At 40.8% G+C, this 15404-nt stretch overlaps 2 protein-coding genes across 2 annotated transcripts in view; both read left to right on the top strand.

Annotated features, from left to right (window-relative positions):
* Window positions 1-10533, top strand: part of LRRC69 (leucine rich repeat containing 69) — an 84098-nt gene extending 73565 nt beyond the window's left edge. The window contains exon 8 of the mRNA XM_055546698.1: window positions 10162-10533. Within this exon, the coding sequence (XP_055402673.1) occupies window positions 10162-10272 (111 nt within the window). The 3' untranslated portion in view covers window positions 10273-10533. The remainder of the gene's footprint in view (window positions 1-10161) is intronic.
* The window catches only part of SLC26A7 (solute carrier family 26 member 7), a 187033-nt gene that overhangs the window by 4665 nt on the left and 166964 nt on the right, over window positions 1-15404 (top strand). The gene's annotated exons all lie outside the window — the stretch shown is intronic.

Raw genomic sequence — 15404 nt, 5'->3', positions numbered from 1 at the left:
CTACTGTTGGCAAGAATCCCTTAGAAGAAATGGAGTAGTCCTCACAGTCAACCAGAGTCCAAAATGCAGTACTTGGGTGGAGTCTTAAAAATGATAGAATCATCTTGGTTCTTTTCCAAGCCAAACCATTCAGCATCACAGTAATCCAAGTCTGTGCCCCAACTACTGATGCTGAAGAAGCTGACTAGTTGTAAGAAGACCTACAAGGTCTTCTGGAGCTCACTCCAAAAAAAGATGTCCTTTTCATTATAGGGGATTGGAATACAAAAGTAGGAAGTCATGAGATACCCAGAATAACAAGCAGATTTGGCCTTAGAGTACAAAATGAAGCTGGGCAAAGGCTAACAGCTTTGTCAAGAGAATACACTAGCAACAGCAAACACCATCTTCCAAAAACACAATAGATGACTCTACGTGGATATTAATGGTCAGTACCAAAATCAAATTGATTATGTTCTTTGCAACCAAAGATGGAAAAGCTCTATAAGATCATAAAAACAAGCCCTGGCTGACTGTGGCTCAGATCATGACTAAAGTTCAGGGTTAAATTGAAGAAAGTAGGGAAATCCGCTAAGCCATCCAGGTATGACCTAAATCAAAGCAGTCAATATGTCAGAATATTTGGAAAGCCCAGCAGTGGCCACCAGACTGGGAAAGGTCAGTTTTCATTCCAATCCCAAAGAAGGACAATGTCTAAGAAGGTTCAAACTTATGTACAATTGTGCTCATCTCACATGCTGGCAAGGTCATGCTCAAAATCTTCAAGGTCGGCTTCAGCAGTATATGAAATAGGAACTTTCAGATGTAAAAGCTGGGTTTTGAAGAGGTAGAGAAACCAGAGATCAAATTGCCAATTTTTGTTGCATCATGGAGAAAGCAAGGCAATTCCAGAAAAATATCTACTTCTGCTTCATTGACTATGCTAACACCTTTGACTGTGTGAATCACAACAAACTGAAAAATTCTTCAAGAGATGGGAGTACCAGACCACCTTACCTGCCTCCTGAGAAACCTGTATGTGGGTCAAGAAGCAACAGTTAAAACCAGGTGTGAAACAACTGACTGGTTCAAGATTGAGAAAGGAGCATAACAAGGCTGTATGTCGTCAGCCTGCTTATTTAATATATACAGAGTACATCATGCGAAATGCCAAGCATGATTCCAGCTTGATGAATTTCAAGCTGGAATCAAGATTGCCAGGAGAGATATTAACAACCTCAGATATGCAGATGATACCACTCTAATGGCAGAAAATGTAGAGGAACTAAAGAGCTTCTTGATGAGGGTGAAAGAGGAGAGTGGAAAAAGCTGCCTTAAAACTCAACATTCAAAAAACTAAGATCATGGCATCTGGTCCCATCACAGCAAATAGAAGAATATAAAAATGAAAGCAGTGACGGATTTTTATTTTATTGGGTTCCAAAATCACTGTGGCCAGTGATTGCAGTCATGAAATTAATAGATGCTTGCTTCTTGGAAGGATAACTATGACAGACCTAGACAATGTATTCAAAAGCAGAGACATCACTTTGCTGACAAAGTTCCATCTAGTAAAAGCTATGGTTTTTCCAGTAGTCATGTATGGCTATGAAAGTTGGACCATAAAGAAGGCTGAGCACCAAAAAATTGATTCTTTTGAACTGTGATGTTGGAGAAGACTTTTGAGAGTCTGTTGGACAACAGGGAGATCAAACCAGTCAATCCTAGTCAATCAACCCTGAATATTCATTGGAAGGAGTAATGCTGAAGCTGAAGTTTCAATACTTTGGCCACCTGATGCAAAGAACTGACTCATTGGAAAAGACCCTGATGCTGGGAAAGATTGATTGGGAGAAGTGGGTGGCAGAGGATGAGACGGTTAGGTAGCATCACCGAATCCATGGATGTGAATTTGAAAAACTGGGAGATGGTGGTGAACAGAGGAGCCTGGTGATCTATAGTCGGTATATGACTTGGCTACTGAACAACAACAGCATCATGAATGATCTCACATACTGTCTCTTGATTGCTTCTACTTCTATGGAAATTCATTGAATTCTCTTTTCCCTTTAAGGAAGTCTTTTGTTAAACTGCTAGGTAGAGTTAACAATTGTATTCAGTATACATGATTTTTTTTTTTTCTTCTAAAGAATCTTAAATTGCATTCAACTGCAGCACATTTATCTGCTGTGCATTACCAGAATGTTTGAACCTCCCATGTGAAACTCAAAAGCCATTGATTATGCAGAGGTGGTGATGAGAGGGCAGTTATCACTCTGTACTGGAGAGAATGTTGCATAGCTAGATGGGTTGCTGAGTCATGAGCAGGATTTTCTTTCTGATTTCTGCCCTTATTACAGTCCAAACTGCCCTAAGGGTGGAATGACCATATATAGTATATCATGTAAGTCAAGATTCTTTTGAGAGTAAAAGTAGACAGCATTCTTAATAACTGAAAAATCAGGAAGCCGGGACTGTCCTAAGCAAAACTGAATATTGCTACATTTCCTAATTGAAGCAGTTAACTTTAGAGGAGTGGTCATTCCTGGTGCTTATGCGGAATAGAGGAGTTGTCATTCTGAATGTTCATCTTGTATTTTTAAACTTACTTTCAGGGCTTCCCTTGTGGCTCAGCTGGTAAAGAATCCACCTGGAATGCGGGAGACTGGGTTTGATGCCTGGGTTGGGAAGATCCCCTGGGGAAGGGAAAGGCTACCCACTCCAGTATTCTGGCCTGGAGAATTCTATGGAGAATTCTATGGACTGTATAGTCCATGGGGGTCACAGAGTTGGACACGACTGAACGACTTTCACTTTCACTTTTCATTTTCACTTTCAGTCATTACATAAATATTTAAGACCTTGCTTTAAGCAGGGAAGTCTGGATGCTAAATACCATGCAAACAAATAGGGAACCTAGTTTGTCTCAAATGGTTAAAATCTAAGAGTTGAAACTCTGAAGATGTAAAAGACATTAGCTATAAACTCAAAATGTTAAATGAGACTAGTTGCTTTAGGGATTCAAAGTGTAAGATGAGATTGCTATAGGTTGTCAGGCCTAAGAAGTGCCTAGGCAGATGCTGAAACTTGTGCAGGGCATTGACATAGTTAGAATTCAGATACATGGAGAAGGAAGCAGGAAAGATATTCTAGGAGGAGAGAACAGTATGGAGGAGAATGAGTCATGTTTATAGGCAGTGAATCAATTAAGGTGATTTGTGGCTCAGAGTAGGAGAAAGAGACAAAAATATTAGGGTCAAATTCTGTGAACATGTGAAAGGATAGAATAAAGAATTTGAACTTGATCCTGTTTGGAAATGGAGTTCTCCTGAATGTGTGGGGATGAGTCAATGCTATAAAAAAGAATTTTAGAAGGAATCATTTGGGATTTAGAAGGAATCATTTATGCTAGAGTAATTGGAGTTTGAAGGGAAGAGAAAGTGAAGAACAGAGAGCTGTTAGAGTGCTTGCCTGGTGGGGTGTGAGGGGTAGAAGTAGAAATGCAAGGAACGGAAGCGCCACAAGGGAGGAAGGAGAGCAGAACACGGTGACTGATTGGATGTGGGAAACCCAGAACGTTCCAGAGGGATCTGATTTGGGGCAGGACTTCAAGTTTCATTTTAGACATGTTGAGTTTCAAGTGATATGTGGATAATTAAAGTCACTATTTTTAGCGATCAGTTGGAGACAGACTAGAATAGCAGAACAATAAACTTCTATGCTTTATTTGAAAATATGTGCACTTTCCAATAACTGTTCATTCTTCCAAACAGTTCTGCAAATTATTATTAAACTCTAATCAAAACACTACATTGGAGAAAGAAGCTGGGAGGTACTCTATGACTAAAGCGATCTAGAGTTTAGTGAACTTAGATTCTAGTCCTGTCTCTGCCTCTAACTATGAGGCCTAAGGTAAGTCACCTTCCTTTTCATTATATCTGGACCAGTTTCCTCATCTGTACAATGAAGTGAGTAGATTCAAAATCTCTTCTAGCTCCAGAGTGCCTTGATTCCTTAATTGGGAGAGTGGCTATCATAGTCAGGCTTTTCGTGGTCCTGCTAATTCAGAACATGATACTAGTATTTGTTTCCCATTGCTGCTGTAACAAATTTCTAATAATCTTGATGTTTTAACAACAAAAATGTATTAGCTTGTAGGTTAGTAGGTCAGAAGTCCAATATGAGTGTTATTGTGCTAAAATCAGTGTCAGGAGGACTGCATTCCTTCTGGAGGATTCTTTCCTCCAAGAGAGAATCCATTTTTTCACTCTTTCCAGGATTTAGTGGCTACCTACCTTCCTTGGCTCAAGGTCTCCTCCCTCCATTCTCAAAGCCAGCATTGGCAAGTCTAGTCCTCCTCAGACCACATCACTTGGACTTTCTCTTTTGCCTCCCTCTTCCACTTTCAGTGGTCCTTATGATGAAATTGGGTCCACCTGGATAATTCAGGTTAACCTCTCCATCTTGAGATCCTTTTAATCTTTTTTTTTTTTTTTTTTAAAGATCTTTGTTGGGGGGCCGGCGTGAGGCACTCCGCCCGTGACAAAGGTCATGAGGAAGGAGGCTCGACATACGCAAAGGCAGGATCGAGCCTCAGGAGTCCCCCTGGAAATCCTCGAGCATCTACCTCCATAACCAGAGCCTGCCTACTTTACTACTTTGTGCTCTCACCTACACCTCTGACTTTACGGGGGGGGTGGGGGGCTGTCCCCCACCACCTCTTTCGGAGAAGGAGTTAACCTAGAGCTCCAGTTAATAAAAACTCCTTGGCGTGACAAGAGTGTTTTAACCTACAAACTCCTCTGAAGGTTCTCTGGCCTGCCTGACAGGCTTGTCTGGCCACATGTGATTGCTCACAGCCTCCCAACCGTGAGAGGCACGAGATGCTTTAAACCCTTTAAAAACAGGTTCTTTAGAGAAGTTAGATAACTATTAGTATAAGTATAGTGGGCTGATTAGAAATTGTATTGATGAAGGGTTTTTCATTTGTTGAGCCAATATTTGTTGCTAAGTCTCCATATCCACTGTCCTTACACACATTAATGAATATATAGAAGAAATAAGTATTAACCTTTTATATTAATCATGTTAGACATTAGGCTAAGTAAATTATTTCCTTAACTAAAACCCACTATACCCTCACCCTATAGGAATGTAACTTTATTTGGGTGGCATCTGTTTTAAGAATAATCACCCCTGGAGAAATAAGTGTCCTGGTTGACTGACCGCTGTCACAAGGAGAGCGTCATAAATTGTCAGCAGGCCCCCCTGGCTAGAAGATGATGTAACACCCCTAAGACCTCTGTATACATTTGTATGAAGCACCTGACTTTGATAAAAGTCAGGACTGCTGACCCCGCATGACTTTTGCATAACATCTCAGTGTATAAAAGTAGACCATGGAAAATAAAGAATTGGGATCAGTTTCTCGAAATACTGGTCTCCCCATGTCGCTCTCTCTCTCAAATTCTGGCTGAGTCTCCATCTGGAGCGCGGAACCCGCCATGCTTACTAATTATGCCTGGGCTTCTAAGATCCGACCGGGGAGGCCTCAGTGTCTCCTCTCCCTTGGGAGAACGGAAGGACACCTGTGGCCTACGTAAGTGGTGCAAGCTTCTTGTCTTGAAGTTTTATTGGTCTCCCGTGTAAACCAAGCTACTCAGCCTCTTTTCTCCACTGAATTTTCCTACTGAGCTATCCTCATTCTATTACTCTTTACATCTCTAATTAATATCTAAATGAAGCTATTGTATCCTGATCCTCGCCGACGCCGTCCCCGCTTCGAACTCCCTGGATCAGCCGGGGCTAGATGCCGGCAGATCTTTAATTTTATCACACCTGCAAAGTCTCTTTTTCCATGTAAGATAACATATGTAGTCACAGGTTCCAGAGTTTAAGACCTGGATATTTTGGGGGAGCCTTTTTCCTGTCTACCATGATACCTTTCCTAATAACAAAGAAAGACATATATCTCTTCTTTCCTAGTCCTTGCACTTCATGAAATACTGAAACTTTATCCAAAGCTCTGCTTTATACTATAATATAAATATATATTTTGATACTTTTTGATTTCTTAAAGCTTAAAATATGGTAGTTGTCACTCAGGCATATTTTAAAAACAACTCTCAATTCCACCATTCAATGAATATAAAACTTAGTAAGCATGCATTTTCAAACTTAAAGTGTAAGGCTACTTTTCCTTAAAATATGGAGAGGATTATAATCATGTTTATTTCCTTTATGAAATAATGCATTTCACTGTAGAGACTAAAGAGTGAAAATTAGACTTTAGTATAGCATTTCACATTTTAAAGCTTTTTGCTAAAAAGATATAAAATCATAAACCAACTCATTTTGTTCTTCTCTGACTTTGGCTTGATAAAAAGGATGTTTAAGCGTTTCAATTTCTAACTGTAAACAATAAAGCAGTATTTAAGATAGAGTTACGAGGTTTTATTAGTTGAGGTTTCTGAAGACATGTCTACTCTGTGTGTCATAATTCCTTTGTAAATGCTTATTTCAGATGGATGTATGTTACACAAGTAGAAACATATGTCACACTGGTGACAGTGCCACAAATGGAGATAGAAACTTAAATGGTATCAAGAGTCAAGTATTAGAGGCTTTCTTTTCTCATGTAAGCATCGCTGAGTTCAGTGACTTTAGATGGAAAAGTGTATTACCAAGGAATTATATTGAGTCCATTTTTCTCAGTAAAATTTCCAGGAAGCAATTAATAGCCGTGAGAGATATGATGTTGTAAATAGTAATTATTAACTCAGAGAATAACCACAAGTTGTTCAATACAAAGCTGATAATGGCTTTTGGTAAAATAAGATACTAAAAAATTTAAATAAAATATTATATTCTAATTAAACAATAATACCCTCCAGAAGAGGAATGAGGAACACAGACATCTTGCATTCCTGCTTGCAGCAAGTGCCAAGTCAAATTCTGCTCATGCAGTTTTCTTAAAGACACGAGGGAAAATGGCTAAAACTACGGCAGAAATAGGAAATGCTTTTAATAGTTTCTGTTATGAACTTTTCACCTCATGGAGAAACCGGACAAAGAGAACTGGATCACTCTATGGCCACGCTTGCTTCCTTGGTTTGTGTTTGTCTTTCTTCAACCTCCTCCTCTTGGTTCATGGCTCTGCTCTTTGTCCTGGTTTCTTAAACAGAAGCTGAGTGAAGTGCATGTAGCATGGTATATTTTGATAGCCTTTAGTTCTCGATGAGATGTGTTACAGTCGTCGACAGGAATAGCTTGTTAGATGAGAGGGTTATCTACTATGTATATGGAAAGGCCACATTTAGATTTCAGCTTTTGTCATTAGTTCTTTAAGTACCATTTCAACATTTAACCATTATAAGCTAATTAATCAATTTGATCTCATATAGAGTAGATTTGAATTATTATATATAATGTGTCTGATATTGTACAACTACTTATGGATTCTTTTTATCTTTGGACTAATATTTATTGTTGATGTCCCATGAGTCAACATTTTATGATCTGTGTATTGTTTATATATAGAGGATATTGTTTCCCCAATACAAAATGAACATTCTTGAATTGCTGCTCTCATAGTTAACCTTTTCTATTAATAAATGTCTTTTTGTATCTTCTCCAGGTAGCCACATCCTAGACATCCTTAAAACCCTTAAAACCTGTTTTGTTATATTGTGAAGTCTTGCTTCATATGCAACTTCTGGTGATGTGTCTTTTCTCTGCACCCATGCAGAACACATCATTGGATTGAGCCTTATGTTTCTAGTTATTTTTTTGTGTTTATATCTTACATTTCCAACTAGTTGCTGAAAGAGTCTTAGAGCAGGGATTGTTTCTTATATATCCTTGTATCTTTGACACTTTTGCCTAATAGGGTACAGGTTTTTGGTTGTTTGTAATTTGTCATAACTCATAGCTGCAAGTAAAAGAAACCCACCTCACACACTAACTAAGGTAAGGAAGAAGGTCTAGGGATAAGTTTGGCTGAATAAATATTTAATCATGCTGGGTTGGGTATCCAAATTTATTCATCCAGAATTTGTCTTCCTGGTTTCCTTTGTTTTGGCTTTTCTCTCAGATTGTGTGCATGTGTGCTAAATTGCTTCAGTAGTGTCTTACTCTTTGTGATCCTGTGGATTGTAGCCCACCAGGCTCCTCTGTCCATGAGATTGTCCAGGCAAGAATACCGGAGTGGGTTGCCATGCCCTTCTCCTGGGGATCTTCCAGACCCAGGGATCGAACCTGCATCTCCTGTGGCTCCTGCTCTGTAGGTGGATCTTTACCACTGAGCCACTGGGGGCACCCTTGCTCTCAGGTTAGAGTTCTTTCAGTTGTGTCTTCTGGCTGTGGAGGGAGCGCTTCCCTCTCTCAACAGATTCAGGGAAAGCTTTGGGGCTGATGATTATCGGTTTTCTTGGAAGCTCTTGGGTCATGTGCTTACATGGCTATGGTAGTGGGATCAGTTGCCCTCTCTCTTTCATAGCATTTGCACTGAAATTGGAGAATAGGCAGTTCCTTAAAGGAAGAGGTGGGCTTTTGTGCCAGCTGGTGGGAAATGGGTGCTGACAGACAAAAAATAAGATTCCCATTAGGGAATTTCAGTCATGTTTCCTGGTTGATCACATAAACTTCTAGGAAATAAGTCAGATTTGTAAAGATTCCAATTTTCACCCTCATCCAAAATATTTTATCATTAGAATAGTGCCATGTATTCTCTGAGCCTTTCGCTCTTCATTGATTTATCACCAAGGTTGAAAGGTTATTACTCTCTTGAGAGTGGATTAATAGCTGTATTTAGGTTCTTTAACCTTTAAATAGGCCCAGGGTGTTCTTTTATGGAAGAGTGAACAGAACAGTAATGAAATCTCTTACTGTGGATTGTGATAATGATAGCCCAGTGGGTTGGTTAATGATAAAACTAAGCAGCGTTATCAACCAATTAAACTGACTCTGTTTTGGACTCTCTCACTGAGACCTGTGTTGACCTCAGAAGTTGTTTATAAAGCAAATAAATGGTAAGCTTTGAGGTTGCCATTATTTCAAATATAGTGATCAGAACATGTACACTAAGAGGTCAATACTTTGGCCACCTGATGCGAAAAATCGACTCATTTGAAAAGACCCTGTGAAAGATTGTTGGTGGGAGGAGAAGGGGACAACAGAGGATGAGATGGTTGCATGGCATCACCGACTCAATGGACATGAGTTTGAGTAAACTCTGAGAGTTGATGATGGACAGAGAGGCCTGTCTGCTGCAGTCCATGGGGCTGCAAAGAGTTGGATATGACTGAATGACTGAACTGAACTGAATTGAAGTGGTTAGAACATGTACACCAACTTAGTGTATATATTCTAAAATTCCTTATTTGTACATATAGAAGTAACATGAGAGATATTGTAAGTACAAAAACTTAAGTCATATATTGATCAACTTTCCTGAAACCTAGCCTGTGAAAATCTTAATGAACATTGCAGACAATAAACAGAGTTTTAGGAAGATTAATTTCCATGAGAAATGGATGCTAGTTAAAACTGAGATGTGTATCGAAGTGTTCAGTTAGTCTCTGTTTATTGATCAGTTTAACATTCCTGTAGATCAGAATCAGGTTTGTGTGGATTCTGTATCATTTTTTTGCCTTCATCCCAGAAACTTTGCAACTAGGCAATACAATAATATCTTTGGATAAAAGCCTAGATAATATTTTATCATTTGAACTTTATTTAGTGTTGAGTGTGCCCTTCTTAGGGCTTCAATGGTGGCTCAGGCAGTAAAGAATCCACCAGCAGTGAAGAAGACCTGGCTTTGATCCTGGGTTGGGAAGATCCCCTGGAGAAGGGAATGGCAACTCACTCCAGGATTCTTGCCTGGAGAATCCCATGGAGAGAGGAGCCTGGTGGGCTACAGTCCTTGGGGTCACAAAGTGTCAGACACAACTGAGCGACTAAGCACAGCACACAGCAGCATGCCCTTGTTAACTAGTTAAGTTTGTTTATTTGTGTGTGGGAAAAGAGCAAATCAAACATAAACAGTTTAGTATGTACTTTAGAAATCAATATTCTGAAATCTCTGAGAAAGCTAATATTTATTTTATTTACTTAAAATACTGTAAATGTTTAAAATATTTATTGAGTAGTGCCTTAATTTTACTTTTAATCTTTGCTTTTTAGAACTGGAAAATAAGCAGAAATCTACAGCTGGTACCTCTTCGAATATTAATTTGTTCTTATAAATGTTTTTACCAACGTAACCCTAACATCTTTGGAATTGCTCAGGTATAGAGCAGGTAAGAAGCTCATTTAGAGCCTCACATGACTTACCCATCAGCTCTGCACACATAGTCAGATTATGCCCAGCTTATGATGCCCTACTCTTTGTCAATACCTTAAGTAAAGGAAGAAAAGAAAAGTAAAGGACCAGTTTAAGCACCACAGTCTAACTTTAGATTGTTTAGACTCTTAAGTGTGCTGAAAAATAAAATAAAAATAGAAAAATCAGTGTGTGTGGCAATTGAGTGTCATTTTTTTCTGTCATTTTATTTTGATGGGGTCAAGTATTTATTTTATGGGCATTTTGCAAGTGAAAGAGAATCACATTTTAGTGCTAGATAGTTCAATTATGATTTCAGTTGAGTTCTTATTTTCTAAGAGGCACTAAAATCTTTATTTTTCTTTCTTTATTAAGGTAATATTGGTTTATAACATATAAGTTTAATATATTCAACATTATATTTAAGCTTCTGTATACACTACCAGAAGTTTAGTTTCCATTCACTGCCATATGGTTAATCCTCTTTATCCATTTTGCCCTGCCCCAACCCACTTCCCTTCTGGTAATCACTAATATGTTCTCGGTATCTGTGTGTTTATTTTGCTTGTTTATTTTATTTTATATTCCACATATGAGGGAAATCATATAATACTGGTCTTTCTCTTATTTCATTTAGCATAATCCCCTCAAGGTCCATCCCTGTTGTAGCAAATGACAATATTGCATCTTATTTTTTTATGACTGAGGTGAGAGTTGGACTGTGAAGAAAGCTGAGCGCTGAAGAATTGATGCTTTTGAACTGTGGTGTTGGAGAAGACGCTTGAGAGTCCCTTGGACTGCAAGGAGATCCAACCAGTCCATTCTGAAGGAGATCAGCCCTGGGATTTCTTTGGAAGGAATGATGCTAAAGCTGAAACTCCAGTACGTTGGCCACCTCATGTGAAGAGTTGACTCATTGGAAAAGACTCTGATGCTGGGAGGGATTATGGGCAGGAGAAGGGGACGACAGAGGATGAGATGGCTGGATGGCACTGACTTGATGGACGTGAGTCTGAGTGAACTCCGGAAGTTGGTGATGGACAGGGAGGCCTGGCATGCTGCGATTCATGGGGTCGCAAAGAGTTGGACACGACTGAGCGACTGAACTGAACTGAGTATTATATAATGGAGAAGGCAATGGCAACCCATTCCAGTACTCTTGCCTGGCAAATCCCATGGACAGAGGAGCCTGGTAGGCTGCAGTCCATGGGGTTGCTAGGAGTCTGACATGACTGAAGCGACTTAGCAGCAGCAGCAGTATTATATAATATCCCATATCTTCATCCATTCATCATTCATGAACACTTAGGTTGTTCCCATATCTTTGCTATCTGTAAATAATGCTGCAATGAACATAGGGGGCATATGTCTTTTCAAATCAATGTTTTTATATTCTTCAGATGAATATACAGAAGTAGAATAGCTGGATCATGTAATAGTTCTATTTTTAATTAAAACATTTTTGTACTGAAGTATAATTGATTTATAATATTGTTAATTTCAGTTCAGTTGCTCAGTCATGTCTGACTCTTTGTGACCCCATGTACTGCAGCACGCCAGGCCTCCCTGTCCATCACCAACTCCTGGAGTTTACTCAAAACTCATGTCCATTGAGTTGGTGATGCCATCCAACCATCTCATCCTCTGTCATCCCCTTCTCCTCCCACCTTCAATCTTTCCCAGCATCAGGGTCTTTTCCAATGAATCAGCTTTTTGCATTAGGTGGCTGAAGCATTGGAGTTTCAGCTTCAGCATTCATCCTTCCAATGAATATTCAGGACTGATTTCCTTTAGGATAGACTGGTTGGATCTCCTTGCAGTCCGAGGGACTCTCAAGAGTGTTTGAGCATCTCCTGTGGAGGTATGGATCGGCAGTGGACTGCCACAGGGACAGGGGCTCTGGGTGCAGCAGACTTGGGTGTGGCATAAGCCCTTTTGGAGGAGGTCGCCATTAACCCCACCATAGAGCTGCCAGAACTTACAGAGGACTGGGAAATAGATTCTTGGAGGGCACAAACAGAACCTTGTGTGCACCAGGACCCAGGAGAAAGGAGCAGTGACCCCACAAGAGACTGACCCAGACTTGCCCATGAATGTCCAGGAGTCTCCGGTGGAGGTGTGGGTTTGTAGTGGCCTGCTGCAGGGTTGGGGGCACTGAGTGTAGCAGTGCATGCATGGGATCCTTTGAAGGAGGTCGCCATTATCTTCATCATCTCCACCATAGTTTGGCCCCAGGTAAATAACAGGGATGGAACACAGCTCCACCCATCAATAGAAAACTAAAGATTTACTGAGCATGGCCCCGCTGATCAGAACAAGACCCAGTTTCCACCACAGTCAGTCTCTCCCATCAGGAAGCTTCCATAAGCATCTTATCCTTATCCATCAGAGGGCAGACAGCCTGAAAAACACAATCTGATCACATGGATCACAGCCTTGTCTAACTCAATGAAACTATGAGGCATGCCGTGCAGGGCCACCCAAGACGGGCGGGTCATGGTGGAGAGTTCTGACAAAATGCGGTCCACTGGAGAAGCGAGTGGCAAACCACTTCAGTATTCTTGCCTTGAGAACCCCATGAACGGTATGAAAAGCTAAAAAGATAGGACACTGAAAGAGGAACTCCCCAGGTGGGTAGGTGCCAAATATGCTACTGGAGATCAGTGGAGAAATAACTCCAGAAAGAAAGAAGAGACGGAGCCAAAGCAATAAAAACACCCAGTTGTGGATGTGACTGGTGATGGAAGTAAAGTCTGATGCTGTAAAGAGCAATATTGCATAGGAACCTGGAATGTTAGGTCCATGAATCAAGGTAAATTGGAAGTGATCAAACAGGAGATGGCAAGAGTGAATGTCAACATTTTAGGAATCAGCAAATTAAAATAGACTGGAATGGGTGAATTTAACTCAGATGACCATTTTATCTACTACTGTGGTGAGAATCCCTTAGAAGAAATGGAGTAGCCATCATAGTCAACAAGAGTCTGAAATGCAGTACTTGGATGCAATCTCAAGAACGACAAGGCAAGCCATTCAGTATCATAGTCTATGCCCTGACCAGTAATGCTGAAAAAGCTGAAGTTGAACGGTTCTATGAAGACCTACAAGACATTCTAGATCAGATCAGATCAGTCGCTCAGTCGTGTCTGACTCTTTGCGACCCCATGAATCACAGCACGCCAGGCCTCCCTGTCCATCACCAACTCCCAGAGTTCACTCAGACTCACGTCCATCGAGTCAGTGATGCCATCCAGCCATCTCATCTTCTGTCGTCCCCTTCTCCTCCTGCCCCCAATCCCTCCCAGCATCAGAGTCTTTTCCAATGAGTCAACTCTTCACATGAGGTGGCCAACGTACTGGAGTTTCAGCTTTAGCATCATTCCTTCCAAAGAAATCCCAGGGCTGATCTCCTTCAGAATGGACTGGTTGGATCTCCTTGCAGTCCAAGGGACTCTCAAGCGTCTTCTCCAACACCACAGTTCAAAAGCATCAATTCTTCAGTGCTCAGCTGCCGGGAGCCGGCGAGAGACATTCCACTCGTGACAAAGGTCATGAGGAAGGAGGCTCGGCATACGCAAAGGCGGGATCGAGCCTCGGGAGTGCCCCCGGATATTCTCGAGCATCTACCCCCCCAAAACCAGAGTCTGCCTACTTTATTGCTTTGTGCTCTCACCTCTGACTTTACTGGGGGCTGTCCCCCACCACCATCTCACTCTCTCTGTCAAAGAGTTAACTTACAGCTCCAATTAATAAAGTTCCTGGGCTATTAGGAGTGTTTAAATCCAAACCCCTCAGATGGCTCTCTAACTCACCTGACAAGTTTACCCGGACACCTACAGCTATGCATACGATTGTTTACAGTCTCCCAGCCTCCAGAGGCACGGGAAGCTTAAGATATTCAAATAGCTTAGAGCCTCTCAGAGAATTAGAAACTGTCAGAATAAAACTAGTAAAAGATTTCATTGATGAGCCAATGTTTGTTGCCAAGTTTTCACATCCCCTGAATTGTATCCTTGAATGTGCATTAATTAATATAGTTGGTATGTAGAAAAAATAAGTAGTGGCCTTGGTGTTAGTAACTTTAGACCCTTAAGGTAGTAAATTCTTTACTTTGTAAACCCATTACACATCCATCCTGTAGGAACGTAATCTTATCTTCGGAAGATGGCGCCAAACCTTAAAATAATTACTCTTAGAGAAAATAAGTCTTTGTTGATAAGTCCTTGTCAAGAGTCATAAAATGTTAATAGGCCTCTGGCCAGAAGATGATGTAAATCACCTAAACCATTTGTATATGATAAATCTGCAGGAAAGAAACCCTGGTTTTTGATAAGCATGAAAGACTGCTGATTTTGCATCCCCTATTATCCTCTATGTGTAACTTAGGGTTAAAAGCCCCTGTTGAAAATAAAGCTATGGGGCTTGCTCACCAACGCTTGGTCTCCCCATGTCATTCTTCCCTTTAACTTCCAGCTGAGTGTCCATCTGGAGCGCGGATGTCCTCTGCGACCATTTATTTGCCTGGGCTTCTAAGACCCACTCGAGAAGGTGTCTAAGGTGGGGCACCTTCCGCTATTCGAGAGGGCGCCTGCGGCCTCCGTGGTCAGAGCTAACCTGGTGTCACGGGTTATATTGATTTTCCGCGTAAACCAAGCCACTCAGCTTCTTTTCTCCACTGAATTTTCCTACTGAGCTATCCTCATTCTATTACTCTTTATTATCTCTAATTAACATTTGAATAGGTCGCCTAGCCGTCTCTCCTTTGAATACCCTGGATCAGCCGGGGCTGGACCTCGGCACTCAGCCTTCTTCACAGTCCAACTCTCACATCCATACATGACCACAGGAAAAACCATAGCCTTGACTAGACGGACCTTTGTTGGCAAAGTAATATCTCTGCTTTTGAATATGCTACCTAGGTTGGTCATAACTTTCCTTCCAAGGAGTAAGCGTCTTTTAATTTCATGGCTGCAGTCACCATCTGCAGTGATTTTGGAGCCCAGAAAAATAAAGTCTGACACTGTTTCCACTGTTTCCCCATCTATTTCCCATGAAGTGATGGGACCGGATGCCATGATCTTCGTTTTCTGAATGTTGAGCTTTA

The sequence above is a fragment of the Bubalus kerabau genome, chromosome 14 (assembly GCF_029407905.1).
Source record: "Bubalus kerabau isolate K-KA32 ecotype Philippines breed swamp buffalo chromosome 14, PCC_UOA_SB_1v2, whole genome shotgun sequence".
Taxonomy (NCBI): domain Eukaryota; kingdom Metazoa; phylum Chordata; class Mammalia; order Artiodactyla; family Bovidae; genus Bubalus; species Bubalus kerabau.
This window is presented reverse-complemented; position numbering and strand designations above follow the sequence as displayed.